The 19,710-nt window shown below is 42.6% G+C and overlaps 1 protein-coding gene across 1 annotated transcript in view; it reads right to left on the bottom strand.

Annotated features, from left to right (window-relative positions):
- The window catches only part of astn1 (astrotactin 1), a 1,835,284-nt gene that overhangs the window by 93,685 nt on the left and 1,721,889 nt on the right, over positions 1 to 19,710 (bottom strand). Inside the window, exon 19 of the mRNA XM_033028426.1 lies at positions 12,856 to 13,013. Coding sequence (XP_032884317.1) covers positions 12,856 to 13,013 — 158 coding nt within the window. The remainder of the gene's footprint in view (positions 1 to 12,855; positions 13,014 to 19,710) is intronic.

Consider the following 19,710-nt stretch of genomic DNA (forward strand, 5'->3'; position numbering starts at 1 on the left):
AGACACAAACAGAAGTTAGTTTAGTTTTGTTTGGGGATACAGTGTGCAAACAGGCCGTTCGGCCCACCGCATCCATTCCGACCAGCGATCACCCATGCACTAGTTCTATCCTACATGCTGGGGGGCAATTTACAGAAGCTAATTAACCTACACACCTGCATGTCTTTGGAATGTGGGAGAAAACCAGAGCGTACTGAGTTGGATGATCAGCCATGATCATATTGAATGGCGGTGCAGGCTCGAAGGGCCGAATGGCCTACTCCTGCACCTATTTTCTATGTTTCTATGTATCTACCCAGTGAAAACACACGCGGTCACAGCGAGAAAGTACAAACTCTGTACAGACAGCACCCGTAGCCAGGATCAAAATTGTCCGAGTGTGCTTCTAAAAGATTCATTCACAAGCCAGACCCTGCGTTAAACTCAAAGCACAGGAATCAGATTGCTAACATGATCCCAAAAAGAAGTGCAAATTGTCACAAATTCTTACATAGAGGGGAATCAAGAACCAGAGGACATAGGTTTAAGGTGAGGGGGGAAAAAAGGTAATAGGAAACTGCGGGATAATTTTTTTTACGCAAAGGTTGGTAGGTATATGGAATGAGCTGCCAGAGGAGGTAGTTGAGGTAGGAACTATCACAACATTTCAAAATCATTTGGGCAGGTACATGGATAGGATAGGTTTAGAGGGATATGGGCCAAATGCAGGCAGGTGGGATGAGTGTAGATGGGGCATGCTGGTTGGCGTGGGCAAGTTGAGCTGAAGGGCCTGTTTCCATGCTGTATGACTCAATGATTCTGAGACTTTCTTACCTATTTGAAATAAGTGTCTTTAACTAACCCTGTAGCTTAATTGCTAGATGTATCGACCCTCCATAAAATCCCAGGACATCTTTGGTTTCATTTTGATGTTGTCTTTATGATTTCAATTGAGAAGGCAATGCGTGATGGTACAATTGGCTTGACATATTTATTTTGTGAAGGAATGCATAGGGTTTGATCAGCAATGGGTTCCACCTATCCCCATAACTCTTGACACCTTTTCTAATCAAGAATCTGTCAATCTCCACCTTAAAAATATCCATTGACTTGGCTTCCACAGCTGTCTGTGGCAAAGTATTCCACAGATTCACCACCCTCTGACTAAAGAAATTCCTCCTCATCCCCTTTCTAAAGGTACATTCTTTTATTCTAAGGCTATGACCTCTGGTCCTAGATTCTCCAACTGGTGGAAACATCCTCTCTGCATCCGCTCTATCCAGACGTTTCACTATTCGGTAAGTTTCAATGAGGTCCTCCGTCATCCTTCTAAACTCCACATGTGCATGCCCAGTGCCATCAAACACTCATCTTATGTTAACCCAACTTCTCTTTGAGAAATACTGTAGAAAACCCAAAACTCTTTGGTTTCATGGTGAACGTATGGGGAAGCCTGTGCCACCATAAATTCTGTCCCCCACACCTACATCCCCCGATTAAATATTCTGCCACTTTGCCCAACAGGAATACAAAGTCCCAGTGCGCGCACTGGAAGAGAAGCAAAAAAGAGCTGTTTGATTTTACAGCTCATACTTCAGCTTTACCTTTTCTACATAATTCCAACGCCAACACATTTCTTCCTGCATAAATCACTGCTGCGGAAACATTTAATTAATCGCCTTGTCTCAGACTTATTTCAATTAATTAACTGAAATTATTCTTATTAAAAGATAAATGAGCCCAACAGTGAGGAGATTGGTATAATTAACTTACTAATGAAAGGATTATGTACTTGTGCTCATTAAACAGCAGAGTCTGAGAATAACTAATGTAGATTAATTAAGGAGCTGGGCAGAAAAGTCACCTGACTCACTGAGGATTCTGAGAGTGGAACGCCAACATTAAACCATCTCGAGGTCAGAAACAGTTTGTAACAGGAATATATCAGTGCATCGTCTATGGATGCAGTGTCATTAGCAGCTGTACTGGAGGAAATAACTAAATTAATACACATGAGGGAGAGCCAAGACTATTTCAGATCATATGAACAGGATGTATAGCAAATAGGGCTTCAGTGCCCTTTGCTTGTGATTATCCAAGGTCAACTAAGCATAGTTGTAGACAAGTAATTTGCAAATCTTCTTGCAATCGTCAGTATCATTCAATCTCCTTGTAACCTCTGCTGCTGGCTAAATCACTCTGCTCTCTCACATCCTGATCTTTCCTATTCCTACAATAATCCATAAAAAACACTTGCTGCTATTTCACAAAGACGACTATCCATCAGAGAAGAGACAGAACTCAGTCAACAGATCTGCAATATAATGACCGACAGAACTGGAATATTCTAAGGTCCATGTGTAAGTTACATCAAGTGCTGGAAAGGAAACTGATTTTACAAAGGGATATGAAAAATAGAAATTGTCCATTGGATCTCATTGATCAACAGTCTTACCAATTCAATCTCTTGTTTATCTCCACATGGAGAGGTAGGGAATTCGGAATATAATTTCAGTGGCTGAAATTTCAATAATTTCAGTAATACTCAAGAAGATCTGAAACAACTTCAACAGGAATAGATCAAGTAATCACACAGATTATTTTGCCCAGAATCGAGAACCAGAGGACATAGGTTTAAGGTGAAGGGAAAAAAATTTAATAGGACTCTGAGGGATCACTTTTTTACACAAAGGGTGGTGGGTGTATGGAACGAGCTGCCGGAGGAGGTAGTTGAGGCCGGTACTATTTTCAACGTTTAAGAAACATTTAGACAGGTACATGGATAGGATAGGCTAAGAAGGAGATGGGCCAAAAGCAGGCAGGTGGGACTACTGTAGATGGGGCATATTGGTCAGTGTGGGCAAGCTGGGCTGAATGGTTTGTTTCCATGCTGTATGGCTCTATAACTAAAATTCCCCGATGCCAAATTTATAGACACAATTTATAATGGAAACAGCTTTCTCTTACTAAAGCAAGGGTTCCCAATCTGGGGTAAATTTACCCCCAGGGGGTAAATTTGTTGATTCTGTATTTGTACATATTTTTTCTCATTGACTGACTATGTTTAGTTCTGGTATACTGGTACCTGTTCATCATTAGTTGGTCATAAATAAGTGAAATAACATTGTTATGTGCTATTAAAGTTGCCTGGGGTAAATGGAACAAAAAGGTTGGGAACACCTGTACTAAAGCTACTGAAGCTGGAGGACTGAAATACTTTTCCTTCGCTCCATAGATGCTGCTGCACCCGCTGAGTTTCCCCAGCAATTTTGTGTACCTTCGGACTGAAATACTATCCTATTTCAGATGTCTTTGCTTGTCAGGCCCTGTCCCATCCCCATCTCTTTTCCAGCTTTCTCTCCCACTACTATTGAACCCTTCCTCCTCTTCCTTCTTTAGCTTAGTCTTTTGTCCTCTTTCCATCTCTGGTCTTTGTCCACCCATATGTTGATGAGGGGAGACCTGATATATAAAATTGAGAGGCATAGGTAGCATAGATAGTTACAACCTTTTTCCCAGATTGGAAGTGTCAAAGACTCGAGGGTATATCCTTAAGGTAACAGGGACAATGTGTAAAGGACATGCATGGGGCAAGTTTCATACAGGGGGTAGTAGGTGCCTGAAACCCGCTGCCAGGGTTGGTGGTGGAGTTAGATACATTAGAGGTGTTTAAGTAGCTTTTAGATAGGCACATCGATATGCAGGCACGGAAATAGCTATCAAGACATGGGGGGACAAAATTTGGGGGGGTCACAATTTCTTGGTGGCCGCGCGCAGGTGCATGCGCACACACACACGCGAGGCTTCAGCCGTGGGCCCTGCGGACAGTAACATCGGGATCTGACCTGGTTGGTGACCGACTCCGAACTCCAGCAACAGCAGCTTCGTCCGCCCCGAATCGTGGGGCTTGAATTGGTCCTTTCGTGGGACCTTTCATCGCCCGGCGCAGCTTAAAATCGGCCGGCGGGGGCTTCAACATCGGGAGCCTCGATCACCTTGATGCAGCAGTTTGATTTGAAGCCACGCCGGCGATGACTGGCCCCACGAGCGGGCCGATTGAGCCCTTAAATAGCGTCTGATACCCGCTTGAATCTTTGAGAGGGGAGAGAGGGAGAGAGGGAGAGAGGGAGAGAGGGAGAGAGAGAAAGAGAGAGAGAGAGAGAGAGAGAGAGAGAGAGAGAGAGAGAGAGAGAGAGAGAGAGAGAAAAAAAAAACAAAAAAAAAAAAACTAAATAACGTGAGTGACCTTGAACGGGGGACTTACCTGGAAGCCGACACGAAACCCATTCGACCGGAGCCCTTAATGACTGATCCGTTTAAATCCGATACCCATTTAAATCTTTCCCATCCACCAATACAGCCAATTAATTCTAATGGTAATTGTACTAATTACAACTGGTAATTGTACCCACATCAGACAGCTTTAAGAAATTCTCCATGAATACCTTCAGTAATACCCATGCGGATATGCAATCAGAGAATCTGCATCGTGTGCAGGCAGATGAGGCTAGTTTATTTACTTTTAGAAATACAGTATGGAAACAGACCCTTCGGCTCACCGAGTTAACGCCAACCAGCGATTATCCTTACACTTGTTCAATGTTATCCCAGTTTTACATTCTACACACAATTCACAGAAGCCAATTAACCTACAAACTTGGAATGTGGAAGGAAACACGAGCACCTGGAGAAACCCCACACGGTCGCAGGGAGAATGTCCAAACTCCGTGTAGACAGCATCTGTAGTCAGGATCGAACACGGGAACACTGTAAGGCAGCAATTCTACCGCTGCCCAACTGTGCCACCCTAATATATTGATATCATATTCAGCAAGGACGTTGGAAGCCAAAGGGCCTATTCGTGCACTATGTTACCAAGGCTGGTAAATACCTGTTGTTGTTTTCCCCGATGCAAAGAGTAGGAGTAAACGGGTCCTTTTCACAATGGCAGGCAGTGACTAGTGGGGTACCGCAAGGCTCAGTGCTGGGACCCCAGCTATTTACAATATATATTAATGATCTGGATGAGGGAATTGAAGGCAATATCTCCAAGTTTGCGGATGACACTAAGCTGGGGGGCAGTGTTAGCTGTGAGGAGGATGCTAGGAGACTGCAAGATGACTTGGATAGGGTGGGTGAGTGGGCAAATGTTTGGCAGATGCAGTATAATGTGGATAAATGTGAGGTTATCCATTTTGGTGGCAAAAACGGGAAAGCAGACTATTATCTAAATGGTGGCCGACTAGGAAAAGGGGAGATGCAGCGAGACCTGGGTGTCATGGTACACCAGTCATTGAAAGTGGGCATGCAGGTGCAGCAGGCAGTGAAGAAAGCAAATGGTATGTTAGCTTTCATAGCAAAAGGATTTGAGTATAGGAGCAGGGAGGTTCTACTGCAGTTGTACAGGGTCTTGGTGAGACCACACCTGGAGTATTGCGTACAGTTTTGGTCTCCAAATCTGAGGAAGGACATTATTGCCATAGAGGGAGTGCAGAGAAGGTTCACCAGACTGATTCCTGGGATGTCAGGACTGTCTTATGAAGAAAGACTGGATAGACTTGGTTTATACTCTCTAGAATTTAGGAGATTGAGAGGGGATCTTATAGAAACTTACAAAATTCTTAAGGGGTTGGACAGGCTAGATGCAGGAAGATTGCTCCCGATGTTGGGGAAGTCCAGGACAAGGGGTCACAGCTTAAGGATAAGGGGGAAATCCTTTAAAACCGAGATGAGAAGAACTTTTTTCACACAGAGAGTGGTGAATCTCTGGAACTCCCTGCCACAGAGGGTAGTCGAGGCCAGTTCATTGGCTATATTTAAGAGGGAGTTAGATGTGGCCCTTGTGGCTAAGGGGATCAGAGGGTATGGAGAGAAGGCAGGTACGGGATACTGAGTTGGATGATCAGCCATGATCATATTGAATGGCGGTGCAGGCTCGAAGGGCCGAATGGCCTACTCCTGCACCTAATTTCTATGTTTCTATGTTTCTATGTTGTTGATAAATCATTAATTGTCTCTCCCCCCCCCCCAGTATCTTGTGCCTGTTTTACATCCTCCTTTCACTTTTTCCTTTTACTGCAAGCAATATTGTGGTTCTATTCCATCCGTTCCCAGTGAATATTTTCTGAACTTAATTGCTCCTCCCCCAACTATCTTTCTTTGGGCTTAGTCCGTGTGCACAAGCAACTGGAACGAGTCTATCCCGATTAATTTCATGCGAGCTCACCTTTCAACGTGTGCTGGATGTAAATCAGGATTGCAAGCAAGCTTTGTTGAAATATAGCTTAGACTCTGAATGGGTTATAAATATTACAGAACTGAGCCATGGGATAGCAGAAATCATTCTTTATTCACCCTGGGGAGGTTACTAATGACCAATTTAGAAATAATTAAAATTCACACTTAAAAAATGCCCAATTACTCATTAAAACATGATCAATGCTAGTTATAATTTATTCTTGAATCTTCTGCATCGAAACACAACTTCACCATGAGGACAAAAATGTCCCTAAAGTGATTACAATCGAAGATACTTCTTTATTGAATACGCTGAATCCTTTTAATTTATTTAACAAGTACAACTGGTACCAATTGTTAAGCGTTCCAAGGCACAATAAGCTGCTAAAGTTTGTTTTTGATTTAATTTTCCTTTGAGTGAGTCTTGAATTTGAAGAGAGTGATGTCAGTACAACTAAGTAAAGCATTTTAAAATTTGTTTTACACAAGGTAGTGCAGAAAAAAAAATCACTGGTTGTGTTGGAAAAGAGATGAATGAGAGGGCAGAGGAAGAAAGACGGAGGGGACAGGGACAGAGGGGAGAGGGAACACAGGCCCACAATAGACACAGGGAAGAAGGGACAGACATAGGGAAGAGGTGACAGATACAGGGGAGAGGGGTCTCAGTCATAATTGAGAAGGAAGACAAGGAGGGAGAGGAGGCAGACATGAGGGAAGGGGGACAGGCATGGGGGAGGGGGGGGATACATACACAGCAGACAAAGGGATAAACACAGGGAGAGCAGACAGACATGGGGAGAGGGATTCCTACACAAAAGGAAAGGGGAAAGACATAAGGGGAAGGTGGACTCAGACACAGGGAGATAAGGAGCAGACTTGGAGGAGAGGGTACAGACACAGGGGAGAGAGGATAGACACAGGGAGAGAGGACAGAGAGAGAGAGGATGCAGGCAGAAGGGGGAGTGGGGTCACTGACGCAGGAAGGAGAGAGAACAGGTGGGTGAGAGGAGACAGACACAGGAGAGAGGTGACCGACATGGGAGGGAAAAGGGATAGAAGAGAGGGGACTCAGGACAAGGAGAGAGGAAACAGGTGGGGTGAGAACAAAGGGATGGGAACAAACACAGGGAAAGGTTAAGGTCATACTGAAGTTGGAGAGAGGCGAGAAAAATAAATTAAGAATAGTGGAAGGGAGAGTAAAGGAAAAGGAAATGATGAGGAAGGGAAGGAAATGAATTGAAAACAGACAATTAAGAAAAGGAAGGAAAGAAAGAAAACACGAAGAGGTATTAAAAATGAGAGAAACAAGGATAAAACAACTGTGTGTAGGAAAGAATATCAAGCTTGAAAAAAGAAAAAGGCAAAAATCAGGGAAAAAAGGGACAAGGTTCTTATGAAGTAATTACTTTCCTTCCGATTTTTTGATGCAAAAATGTAACAACCGAGGTCTGTGCAATCTTCTTTTCTCAATCAGCCAATTAATCTCAACAGTAAGTTTCAGGAAGTCACAGGCAGATGATCAAAGATGACTACTGCACAGATTTCAATTTCAAATGTCTCCTGCTTGGAGGGATGTCAATTACTGAGACCAAGAATTCATCAGGTAGCAAATTGCATGTGTAGGTTTGCATGTTATAACTCCAGAGGATCAGGCTACAATATTCATTGGATGCACCAGAGGAGGAAGGGAGAAGGCAATGCAGAAAGAACCTGGGTTACAGCCTTAACTTTCATCCCATTGCTTGTTGTTCCAGTGATTCACCGCAACTTACCTTTCAGCTTCCTGTTTTGAGGCATAAACTTTCCTCTCTTAAGAAACAGTGATAAATCCAAAATTCTGAAGAAGAGTCCCAACCCGAAACATCACATTTGCTTTTTCTCCAGAGATGCTGCCTGACCCACTGAGTTACTCCAGCACTTTGTGACAACTCAAATGTTTAGTTTTGTTTAGTTTATTATTGGCACGTGTACCGAGGTACAGTGAAAACCTTTTTTGTTGCATGCTATCCAGTCAGCGAAAAAACTATACATGATTACAATCAAGCCGTCCACAGTGTGCAGATACAAAATAAACGGTATAAAGGTTAGTTAATGTCTGAGGGTCTTCCATGAAGTAGATGGTAGGTCAGGACCGCTCTCTAGTTGGTGGTAGGATGGTTCAGTTGCCTGATAACAGCTGAGAAGAAACTGTCCCTGAATCTGGAGGTATGTGTTTTCACACATCTGTACCTCTTGCCTGATGGGAGGGCGGACAAGAGCGAGTAACAGCGGTGAGAATTGTCCTTGATTAAGCTGGTGGCCTTGCCGAAGCAGTGTGATGTGTAGATGGAGTCAATGGAAGGAGGTTGGTTTATGTGATGGTCTGGTCTATGTCTGCAATTTCCTGCGGTTTCAGATGGTGCTGTTCCCAAACCATGCTGTGGTTTCTCAATGTATCCCGATAAAATGCTTTATACGGCGCATCTTCTGAAGTTGGTGTGAGTTGTTGGGGACATGCCGAATTTCCTAAGCATTCTAAGGAAGTAGAGGCATTTACACAGAAACAGAAAATAGGTGCAGGAGTAGACAATTAGACCATTTAGCCCTTCGAGCCTGCACCGTCATTCAATGTGATCATGGCTGATCATCCAAAATCAGTACCCCATTCCTGCTTTCTCCACATATCCCTTGATTCTGTTTGCACTAAGACCTATATCTAACTCTCCTGTGTGATTTATTGGCCATTTCCTCAATATGGCTGATGCAGGACAAGCTGCTGTGATATTTACAACTCATGATATATTCTTGGTTTATTTTGGAATTTCTAACCTCCTAATGGCTCCTTAACCTCAAGTTATTTTTATCAAATCCGGTTCATTACATAACACTAAAACCAGAATTGCCTTCTCCCTGGTAGGCTCCAATACAAGCTGCACTAAGAATCCATCATGGAGGCACTCCACAAACTCCCTTTCTTGGGGTCCAGTACCAACCTGATTTTCCCAGTTTACCTGCATGTTGAAATCTCCTATAACAACCGTAGCATTACCTTTACTAAATGCCAATTTTAACTCCCGATTCAACTTTCACCTTGTATCCAGGCTACTGTTTGGGGGCCTGCAGATGTCGCATTAGGGCCTTTTTACCCTTACAATTCCTTAGTTCTATCCATAGTGACGTCACATCTCCTGTTTCAATGTCACGCCTTGCAAGGGACTGAATTTAATTCCTCACCAACAGAGCTACCCCACCCCCTCTGCCCACCTGTCTGTCTTTTCAATAGGATGTATAACCTTGAATATTCAGTTCCCAGCCCTGACCCTCTTGCAGCCATGTCTCTGTAATTCCCCCAAAATCATACTTGCCAATTTCTAACTGAACCTCAAGCTCGTCCACTTTATTTCTTATAGAAACATAGAAATATAGAAAATAGGTGCAGGAGTAGGCCATTCGGCCCTTCGAGCCTGCACCGCCATTCGATATGATCATGGCTGATCATCCAACTCAGTATCCCATCCCTGCCTTCTCTCCATACCCCCTGATCCCTTTAGCCACAAGGGCCACATCTAACTCCCTCTTAAATATAGCCAATGAACTGGCCTCAACTACCTTCTGTGGCAGATAATTCCACAGATTCACCACTCTCAGTGTAAAAAATGATTTTCTCATCTCGGTCCTAAAAGACTTCCCTCTTATCCTTAAACTGTGACCCCTAGTTCTGGACTTCCCCAACATCGGGAATAATCTTCCTAGCATCTAGCCTGTCAAACCCCTTAAGAATTTTGTAAGTTTCTATAAGATCCCCCCTCAATCTTCTAAATTCTAGCTTGTACAAGCCGAGTCTATCCAGTCTTTCTTCATACGAAAGTCCTGTCATCCCAGGAATCAGTCTGGTGAACCTTCTCTGTACTCCCTCTATGGCAAGCATGTCTTTCCTCAGATTAGGAGACCAAAACTGTACGCAATACTCCAGGTGTGGTCTCACCAAGACCCTGTACAACTGCAGTAGAACCTCCCTGCTCTTATACTCAAATCCTTTTGCTATGAATTCTAACATACCATTTGCTTTCTTCACTGCCTGCTGCACCTGCATTCCTACTTTCAATGACTGGTGTACCATGACACCCAGGTCTCGTTGCATCTCCCCTTTTCCTAATCGGCCACCATTCAGATAATAGTCTACTTTCCTGTTTTTGCCACAAAAGTGGATAACCTCACATTTATCCACACTATACTGCATCTGCCATGCATTTGATAACTCACCCAACCTATCCAAGTCACCTTGCAGCCTCCTAGCATCCTCCTCACAGCTAACACTGCCCCCCAGCTTCGTGTCATCCGCAAACTTGGAGATGTTGCATTCAATTCCCTCATCCAGATCATTAATATATATTGTAAATAGCTGGGGTCCCAGCACTGAGCCTTGCGGTACCCCACTAGTCACTGCCTGCCATTCTGAAAAGGACCCGTTTACTCCTACTCTTTGCTTCCTGTCTGCCAGCCAGTTCTCTATCCACATCAATACTGAACCCCCAATACCGTGTGCTTTAAGTTTGTATACTAATCTCTTATGTGGGACTTTGTCGAAATACTTTGCGCATTCATGTACAACACTTTGACCTCGGTATTCACCTCACCTCTCGCACCGCTCGCAATTGGCCCTGACCTTACTCTCTTATCCCTTCTCAAACTTTCCTTCCCCCCCACTATTTAGTTCAAACCCACACGTGTAGCCTTAGCAAACCTGCCTGCCAGAACGTCGGGCCCCTTCCTCCGCACCCTTTCCAAAGCATCCTTTTAATAATGGGGAAACCAAAACTGCACAAAATACTCCAATTTCACCTAACCAAAGTTCTAAATGTTGCATCATAAATTTCTGATTCTCATACTCAATGCCTCGGCCAATGAAGGCAAGCATACTGTATATGCCTTCTTTACCACACTATCTGAAACATTATAATATTATTAACAATTAAACAATTTGAAATATATATATATTTTTAATTTTAGGATAACCAAAATACTTAAAACATATAGGTCCAGTTCTGACTTGGGACAACATTCCATAGGGAGTTTACTGAATACGTGTAAGCCAAAATTCTGCTCCAACATTGGATTCATGTGTACAAAACCATGGTTATTCAGCCTCAACCATCATTGTGAATCATTAGGTCGTTACCAGTTAGATTCCGTTTCAGTATAAGATCTCTAATTTCTCAAAGCATGGAAGAAACAACAGCAGCAACAATTAAACAAATACAGATTTATTTTAAAACACATTTTTGAAACCGTAAGTGCATCATCTCCAGCACGGTCAATGGTATTAATCCTATTGCAAAATGAAAATGTTCTGAGAAAGCGTTCTAGTCAAATGCTGAACATAGCTTACCAAGAATCATGAACAGGGTGATTGCCTGAAGCTTTTACCTTAAGAAGGAGAGTCTGAAGCAACAGGATGTGATGTCAGGATGAAGGATCAACCATTTAGGACTAAGACAAAATTAATCTTTGGAATTCTACACCTCTGAAAGTATGGATCCTTCGTGTTTAGATATCCACTAATAGACTTTAAGACATTAAGTGCAGTATGGTGGCGCAGTGGCACTGTTGCTTCCTTACAGCACCAGAGATCCGGGTTCGATCCTGACTATGGGTGCTCTCTGAATGGAGTTTGTACATTCTCCCTGTGACCATGTGGGTTTTCTCCGAGTGCTCCAGTTCCCTCTCACAATCCACACTACAGGTTTGTAGGCCAATTGGCTCGGTAAAATTGTAAATTGTCCCCAGCGTGTGTAGGATAGTGTTAATATATGGGGATCTCTGGTCGGCGCAGACTCAGTGGGCCGAAGGGCCTGTTTCCATGCTGTATCTCTAAACTAAATTAAACAATGATTCAGAAAATATAGAAATTGGATGAATTAGTGGGTGTGGTAAAGTTGCAGCTACGATGTGAATGAATGCGGGAGCAAGTTCGAAAGCTCCTATGACTTTCTCCAGCTTACATTTCTTATGCTTTATTACAAGAACTGCGGCCAAAACTGATTTAATTTAAATTAGGACAATCAGTGCCACTTCTAATGCCTGAGGAATTATGCTTGCCTCTTAATTTTAAGACCATATTGTCATATGGTGTTTCTGAAGAAATCTTTAAACCATTTTTGCTCCATGGCATTATGTCACCTCTGTTACTAATAACGCATTTAGTTTAATGTAGTGTAGAGATACAGCATGGAAACAGGCCCTTTGACCCACCGATTCTGCACCAACAAGTGATCCCCGCACACTAGCATTACAGTACCAAGCCAATTAACCTACAAACCTATACATCTTTGGAGTGCGAGAGGAAACTGGCGCACTCAGAGAAAATCCATGCAGGCCACGTGGAGAATGTACAAACTCTGTACAGACAGCACCCGCAGTCAGGATTGAACCCGGGTCTCTGGCGTTGTAAGGCAGCAACTCTACCGCTGCACCACCATGTCACCCCTTTACTTGTAAAGATTGGGCATTGAAGCATTATTTATCAATTATTCAGGGGAACACTTTTAATTTAAGTTGTCCAACCACAAATAATTGCATCTTCAACTCCACAGATCTGTGGCCAATCTCGGGCAAGGCTAGCCATTCATCTACCTCAGGCATAACCTGATTCTTACTCACCTGCCTCAACCTTGGACATCTCTGCTCGATCTGTGATGGTGACCCTTTCCAAACTGATCAGGTAATCTACAATCTTCACCCCAATGGCAGGCTCGGTATGGTCCCACTCCAAAACCACCAGCGAGCTGCTTGGCTCATGTGCAGGTGACAGCCTCAGACTGTAGAAAGAAAAGAAATACATTGAAAATGTATCGATGAAAAGATTTATCAGGTACCTGTTAACTATCTTTGATCATACATTAGTGGCTTTATCTTGCACTAAACGTTAGTCATGTTATTGCCTTTATCATGTATCTGTACACTGTGGATGGCTCAATTGTAATCATGTATTCTCTTTCCACTGACTAGTTAGCACACAGCAAAAGCTTTTCACTGTACCTTGATACATGTGGCAATAAACTAAACTCAAACTCAAGAAATCTGAAATAAACATTCTTTTTTTTTTGAAGATAGACACAAAATGCCAGAGTAACTCAACGGGTCAGGCAACATCTCTGGAGAAAAAGAACAGGAGACGTTTCAGGTCGGAACCCTTTTCATACTGAAAGTACAAGTGGGGAGGGGGGAAACTTTTTTTTTTTTTTTTTTTTGCTTCCTCACAATTGTTTTTTTGAAAAATTATGATCAGTTTATTATCTAAATCCAGCTTTAGTAGTTTTACATCCCTGTCAGCTTCCAGTTCTTGCCCCACACTCTGCCTCACCTTTCCCTACCAGCTTTCTCTCCTCGACTCCATCAGTCCGGTTACACCACGGCCTGGTTCGGCAACTCGAACACCCAGGAATGAAGATTACAAAAGTGATGAACACCACCTGGCCCATCACAGCTACAAAACATCCAACCATCGAAGGGATCAATAGAAGGCACTGCCTCAAAAAGGCAGCCAGCATCATCAAAGAACACCACCCTGACCATGCTCTGATTTCATTCCTATCATCAGGAAGAGGTCTGAAAACCGTGATGTCCAGTTTCAAGAACAGCTTCATCCCAACAACCATCAAGCTCTTGAACATTGCAAAACACTAAACTATGAATTGTTTTGGTTACATTGAAGACTTCAGGCTTTTTGCATTAGTATGGGGATTTTAATTTAAATTTTGTTTGTTTATCATGCTATCTACGAGTACTTTGTACACATGCCTGTTATTTTGCTGCAAGTAGCAAATTGTCATTGTTCCGGTTTCAGTACATATGACAATTAAATACTCCTGATTCTTGAGTCTGAAGGTCATGACCCAAAATGTCGCCTGTCCGTTTCTCTCCCCAGATGCTGCTGAGTTCCTCCAGAAGAACCAATGCTTCTAAATCATAAACCACAGAATTAGCATTAGACTAATTACGAAGACTAATTAGAGATTACATTTTCCTCCTTATTATTTGCGCTGTCCTGGAAAGTACACTAATATGAGTATTTTTCTTAACCAACTGAGAAACATGTTTTACTTTATTTAGCAGTGGGAGATAAAACTAATAACTGATGTGGGAGCAGGAGGCAGACGAGGAAACAATGATAATGAACCTGGGGGCAGGAGATAATAGAAAACGATAATGAAGATCTGAAAGATAGGGATGTTAGATTGGAAAAGGGGAAAGTTCAGTGAGAGAAGAAATGAGACGAGAAGAAAAGTTAGCAAATAAGGAATTGAACATTAACTGTGAGCCTTCAGTTAAGAAATGCAATGTAACCTTACTATCTTTGGGCAGCACAGTGGCGCAGCACCAGAGACCCGGGTTCGATCCTGACTACGGGTGCTGTCCGTATAGAGTTTGTACATTCTCCCTGTGACTGTGTGGGTTTTCTCCAGGTGCTTGGGTTTTCTCCCACATCCCAAAGTCGTGCAGGTTTGTAGTTTAATTAGTTTCTGGAAATTGTCCCTCATGTGTAGGATAGAGCTGGTGAAGGGTGGGCCATAGGGCCTGTTTCCACATTGTATATCTAAACTAAACTAAACTAAATTAGACAAAGGAAGGAGTGCATTGAAAGGATAGATTTGCACAAAGTTTTGAAACTAATTAGAAACTGAAAAAAATAAATGTGCATATTCAGATGAAAATGAACATCAGCACTGAAAACTGAGCAGAAATTAAAGTGGGAGAATCAATGAATCCTGATGAAAACCATCACTGGTTGTTGGAGGAACAGAAAATACACTTGCAGTAACTCAGCGAGTCAGGGAACATCTATGGAGGAAATGGTCAGGCAACGTTTTCAGACCCTACTTCAGACTGATAGTGGTAGGGGGTAGAAATGTGGAAAAGATCAGTTAGAGAAGTTGGTCATGTGCTGAGAATCCAGGAAGCAAGAATACATTAGTGAGCATTTAAAGATGGATGGGCTAATTAAGAACAGCCAATATGTCCAATAATAAAAAAAAATGTTATTGAAAAAGTGACTAATTGGATAGATAAAGGGAATATTGTGAATGTGCACATAGATTTTCAGTTGGTGTTGGATAAAGTCCTTCCCAAAGGGACTGTTTAGAGACATATTTTATGAGAAAACTCAGCGAGTTGGATCAATGGTAGAAGCTGGGGTCGGGTGGGTGTATATTTTACCCTTGGTATGTATCTAAATTGGGCAGGAATGAATCGCAATGCGGGCAATGTTTCCGTAGAGAACAGCTATCCACCCAGACTCTGCTGTTTTGCATGTACAGGGTGTAGTGGTGGAACAGCAGATAATATCCCTGACGAGTATTCCAGAGGCATGAACGATCAACTCAGAGATATGAGTTCTAATCCCACCATGGAAGTTAAATTCAGTTAATTTCCTGGAATTTGCAACAACAACTCGTCCCATTAATGATGACTACAAAGGTGCAGGATTGAGATTGAAAACTCACCCGCTACATCTTTTATTTTAGACTTTAGAGACACAGTGTGGAAACAAGCCCTTAGGCCCACCAAGGCTGCGCTGGCCAGCGATCACCCCGTACACTGACCCACACAAGGGACAACTTACCAAAGCCAATTAACCTACAAACCTGGACGTATTTGGAGTTTGGAAGGAAACCAGAGCACCTGGAGAAAACCTAAGCCTTCACAGGGAGAACATATGAGCTCTGTACAGACAGCACCCGTAGTCAGGATTGCACCCAGGTCTCTGGCGCTGTAAGGCAGCAACTTTACTGCTGCGCCGCTCCTCATAGTTATAGAAGCAAAGATCTGCAGGTGCTGGTTTACTCAAAAGGACACAAAATGCTGAAGTAACTCAATGGGTTAGTCAGCATCTCTGGAGAACATGGAGAGGTGACGTTTCATGTTGGAACCCTCATTCAGATGAAGGGACCCGACCTGAAACGTCACCTAGCCATAGTTCTCCAGAGATGCTGATGGACCCGCTGAGTTACTCCAGTACTCCAGCCCACCTGGTATATTAGAGTTTAGATTTGGGAAAAAGAGCATGGTAATGGAATATGTCAATGGCACAAGAGTAAGTCTAATTTGCAAAAAGTGGGGAGGACGTAGAAAGCATCATAAGGACAGGAAAGGCACCAGGATAAGGTCAGATGATTCTTACAATTTCAGATGGAAGTGTAAGGAGCTACTTTTTGAGAAAGTGTGGAATGAGGTAAAATAATTAACAACAAACATATAGAGTGATGAAGGGACCTAAAATCTTATATCCCTTCAAATTGAGATTGCAGATAGACAGATGAAAACATACAATTGTCCTAGTTTTTTAGAAATAAGATGGGATATAAAGATCAAAGGGGTTAGGATCAATATCTTCAAGGCAATATGCTTGATGCACAAATGGGCACAAAGGGCTGGAGTAACTCAGTAGGTCAGGAGAACTAAAGTTAAGGTCCACTGAAGAGGGGTCTCAGTGCAGAGCATCACCTACCTCTCTGTTCTGGGCCTCCTACACTATCAGAGTGAGGTCACATGCAAGTTGGAGGAACAGTACCTCGTATTTCGCTTGGACAGTTTATAACCCAGCGATATGAATGTTGATTTCTCTACTTTCAAGTAATTCCTACATTCCTGGACCATTAACCCAGAAACAATATGCTGCGCTAATCCATCAGGATGATAGTCGGGATCAAATAATGTGGTGCATGGATGGAATTAGGACAGTGGAACCGTACCTAGGGACGTCATGTCTCAAAATAAACTGAGCATTGTAAAAGGATGAAGGAATTTTCTGAGTGAATGTCAGTGACAAAGAATTGCAGTATAAAATTGATGGTCAAATTGCAATAGAAATGTTACATGCCTGGTCTGTTATGAGTATTAACATCTTCTCCATTGGGGGGGGATCTACAGCTAATAGCAACAAAGACCCACACCACACTCTCATCTTGCTGCCACAATCAGGAAGAATGTACAGGAGCTTGAGAACTATGACCTCCAGGGTCAAGAACAGTTTCTTCTCGTTAATCATCAGGCTCTTGGACCACACAGCACAACCCTATCTTAGCACTGAACTATGACTTTGTAGAAGCATTGTGGAAGGATGCAATAGATACTTTGGCTTACATTATTATTTTCCAGCTACCTATTATTAACTGATAATTAAGTCAACTTCCCATTCTCATACTCACCTTCCTGTCCTGGGCCTCGTCCATTGCCAGAGTGAGGCCCCAAGCAAACAGCACCTTATATTCCACTTGGGTATTTTCAACTTTGAATAGCCTCTAATCTCCCACCTCCCTCTCCCCTTTCTCCCCCACGCCCCCCTCTTCTGTGCCCCATCTGGACTCGCACCTATTTCTCCTCTCCCTCTCCACCTATATTCATTTGTCTGGCTTCTCTCTTTTAATCCTTTTAATTAAACTTGCAACTCTTTTAATCCTTTTGTCTCACTTTTTTGTTTTTTCAACCACCTGCCTATCATTTAAAAAAATCCTTGCCTAGATTCACTTATTACCTGTCAGGTAGACACAAAATGATGGAGTAACTCAGCTGGACAGGCAGCATCTCTGTAAAGAAGGAACGGGTGATGTTTCAGGTCGAGACCCTTCCTCAGACTCATTGCCTATCAGGTTTTGTTTTGCCCCTCCTCCCTTTCGGCTATCTTTCCTCCTCTAAAATGAGTCTGGAGAAGGGTCCCGACCGAAAACGTCACCTATCCATATTCGCCAGAGATGCTGCGGGACCTGTTGAGTTACTCCAGCTCTGTGTCCATTTTAATAAATCAGATTTGCAGTTCTTTGTTTCTACATAACCGAAATGTTTATTGTATTATTGCTTATTGTACATTTATTTGTTATGCTCTTACGTTTCATGTGCCTGTAAAGCTGCAGCAAGTAAGAATTTTATTGTTCCGGTCCCGGAACATATAATAATTAATCACTCTTGACCTCTTGACCTGAAGTTTTGGAGAGATTTCTTTATATCAGAAATACAGGGGCATGGAATGCTTTACTGAGGAAAATGAATCATATGTACAAGGACAAAACAGATAAGGATTTCAGGCAGGAGGAATACATGAAGCTGAGACCATGCGGTAATGGATCTGGAAGCACAGGAAGCACAGACCAGAGATCCATCTTTATCTTTGTTAAAAATACACCAGTAGTGCCATTCTAAAACAATTGTCCACACTGAGAATTATGTATGGTAATTAATTTAAATATCACTCACCCACAATGAAAACGTCATATTTATTGTGTGCTTGGTGCATGTGTAGTTATGCAAATAACCAGTTGCTGATATTACAATATAATGATACATTTTCAGATATTTATGAACCCTGACACAGGAACATCAAACCTACCAAACAATCTACACTTTCAAGGATAATTAAATCAAGAAAATAGACTTGTTTGATAGCAAATAATCTTTGAGTAGACGAAGATAGACACAAATTGCTGGAGTAACTCAACGGGTCAGGAAGTATCTCTGGAGAAAAAGTATGGGTGACGTTTCGGGTCTGGACCCTTCTTAAATGAAACTATTTCTGATATCCTTTAATCCCTCAGAACACACTTAATTTCTAATCTTTCCGCGTGCGTTCATTTATTGTTCAGCACAGGTAATTTTTGTTTTAGCAAACATCTTTGGTACATATTCACATTTCTCAGTAGAGAATCTCCAGAAGATGCACTTCATAACGGCATTAATTCTATGAGTCTCACTTTGAAGTGGCCAAATTGTGACCTCCCCCTTCTTTCATTCCAATTCTCTCCTCATGTTCTCAAGATTTTGTATGTAGAGATACAGTGTGGAAACAGGCACGTTGGCCCACCGAGTACATGCCGAACATCGGTTCACACAAGTTCTATGTTATGCCAATTTCTCATCCACCCCCTACACACATGGGGCAATTTAGGCCAATTAACCTAGAAAACCTGCACGTCTTTGCAATGTAGGAGGAAACCGGAGCACCCAAAGGAAACCCACACGGTCACAGGGAGGACGTGCAAACACAACACAGACAGCACCTGAGGTCAGGATCGAACCTGAGCTCCTGGCGCTGTGAGGCAGCAGCTCTACCAGCTGTGCAATTGTGCCGCCCCATTGTAGCAGTCCAACTGATCATGGGAGTCAGCTAAAGGTTAGTGTTCTGGTTTCCCCTGAATGAAGCTTTTCCAATGGCCTAGCCTTTGTTTGGTCCTGATTCCATTATTTCATCTTCCCTTTACTGAACCAAGGCTCTGAACTTATATTCCTTTGGTGCCTTAATAACACAGAACACCAAGGATATTTTCAACAGCAATTGAGGCAGGTGTGACATTAGACACAATCTTGGAATTTATTCAGCTGTGCAACACAGATCCATGCTATGCATTGCATTTACTTACTTAGGGAAGCAAATGACACTGACACTGTATTTTCAAGCTTCCACTGATATTTTCAAACTTCCACTGACATTCTGAAGATAGACACAAAATGCTGGAGTAACTCAGC

Source organism: Amblyraja radiata, chromosome 10, assembly GCF_010909765.2.
Source record: "Amblyraja radiata isolate CabotCenter1 chromosome 10, sAmbRad1.1.pri, whole genome shotgun sequence".
Lineage (NCBI taxonomy): Eukaryota > Metazoa > Chordata > Chondrichthyes > Rajiformes > Rajidae > Amblyraja > Amblyraja radiata.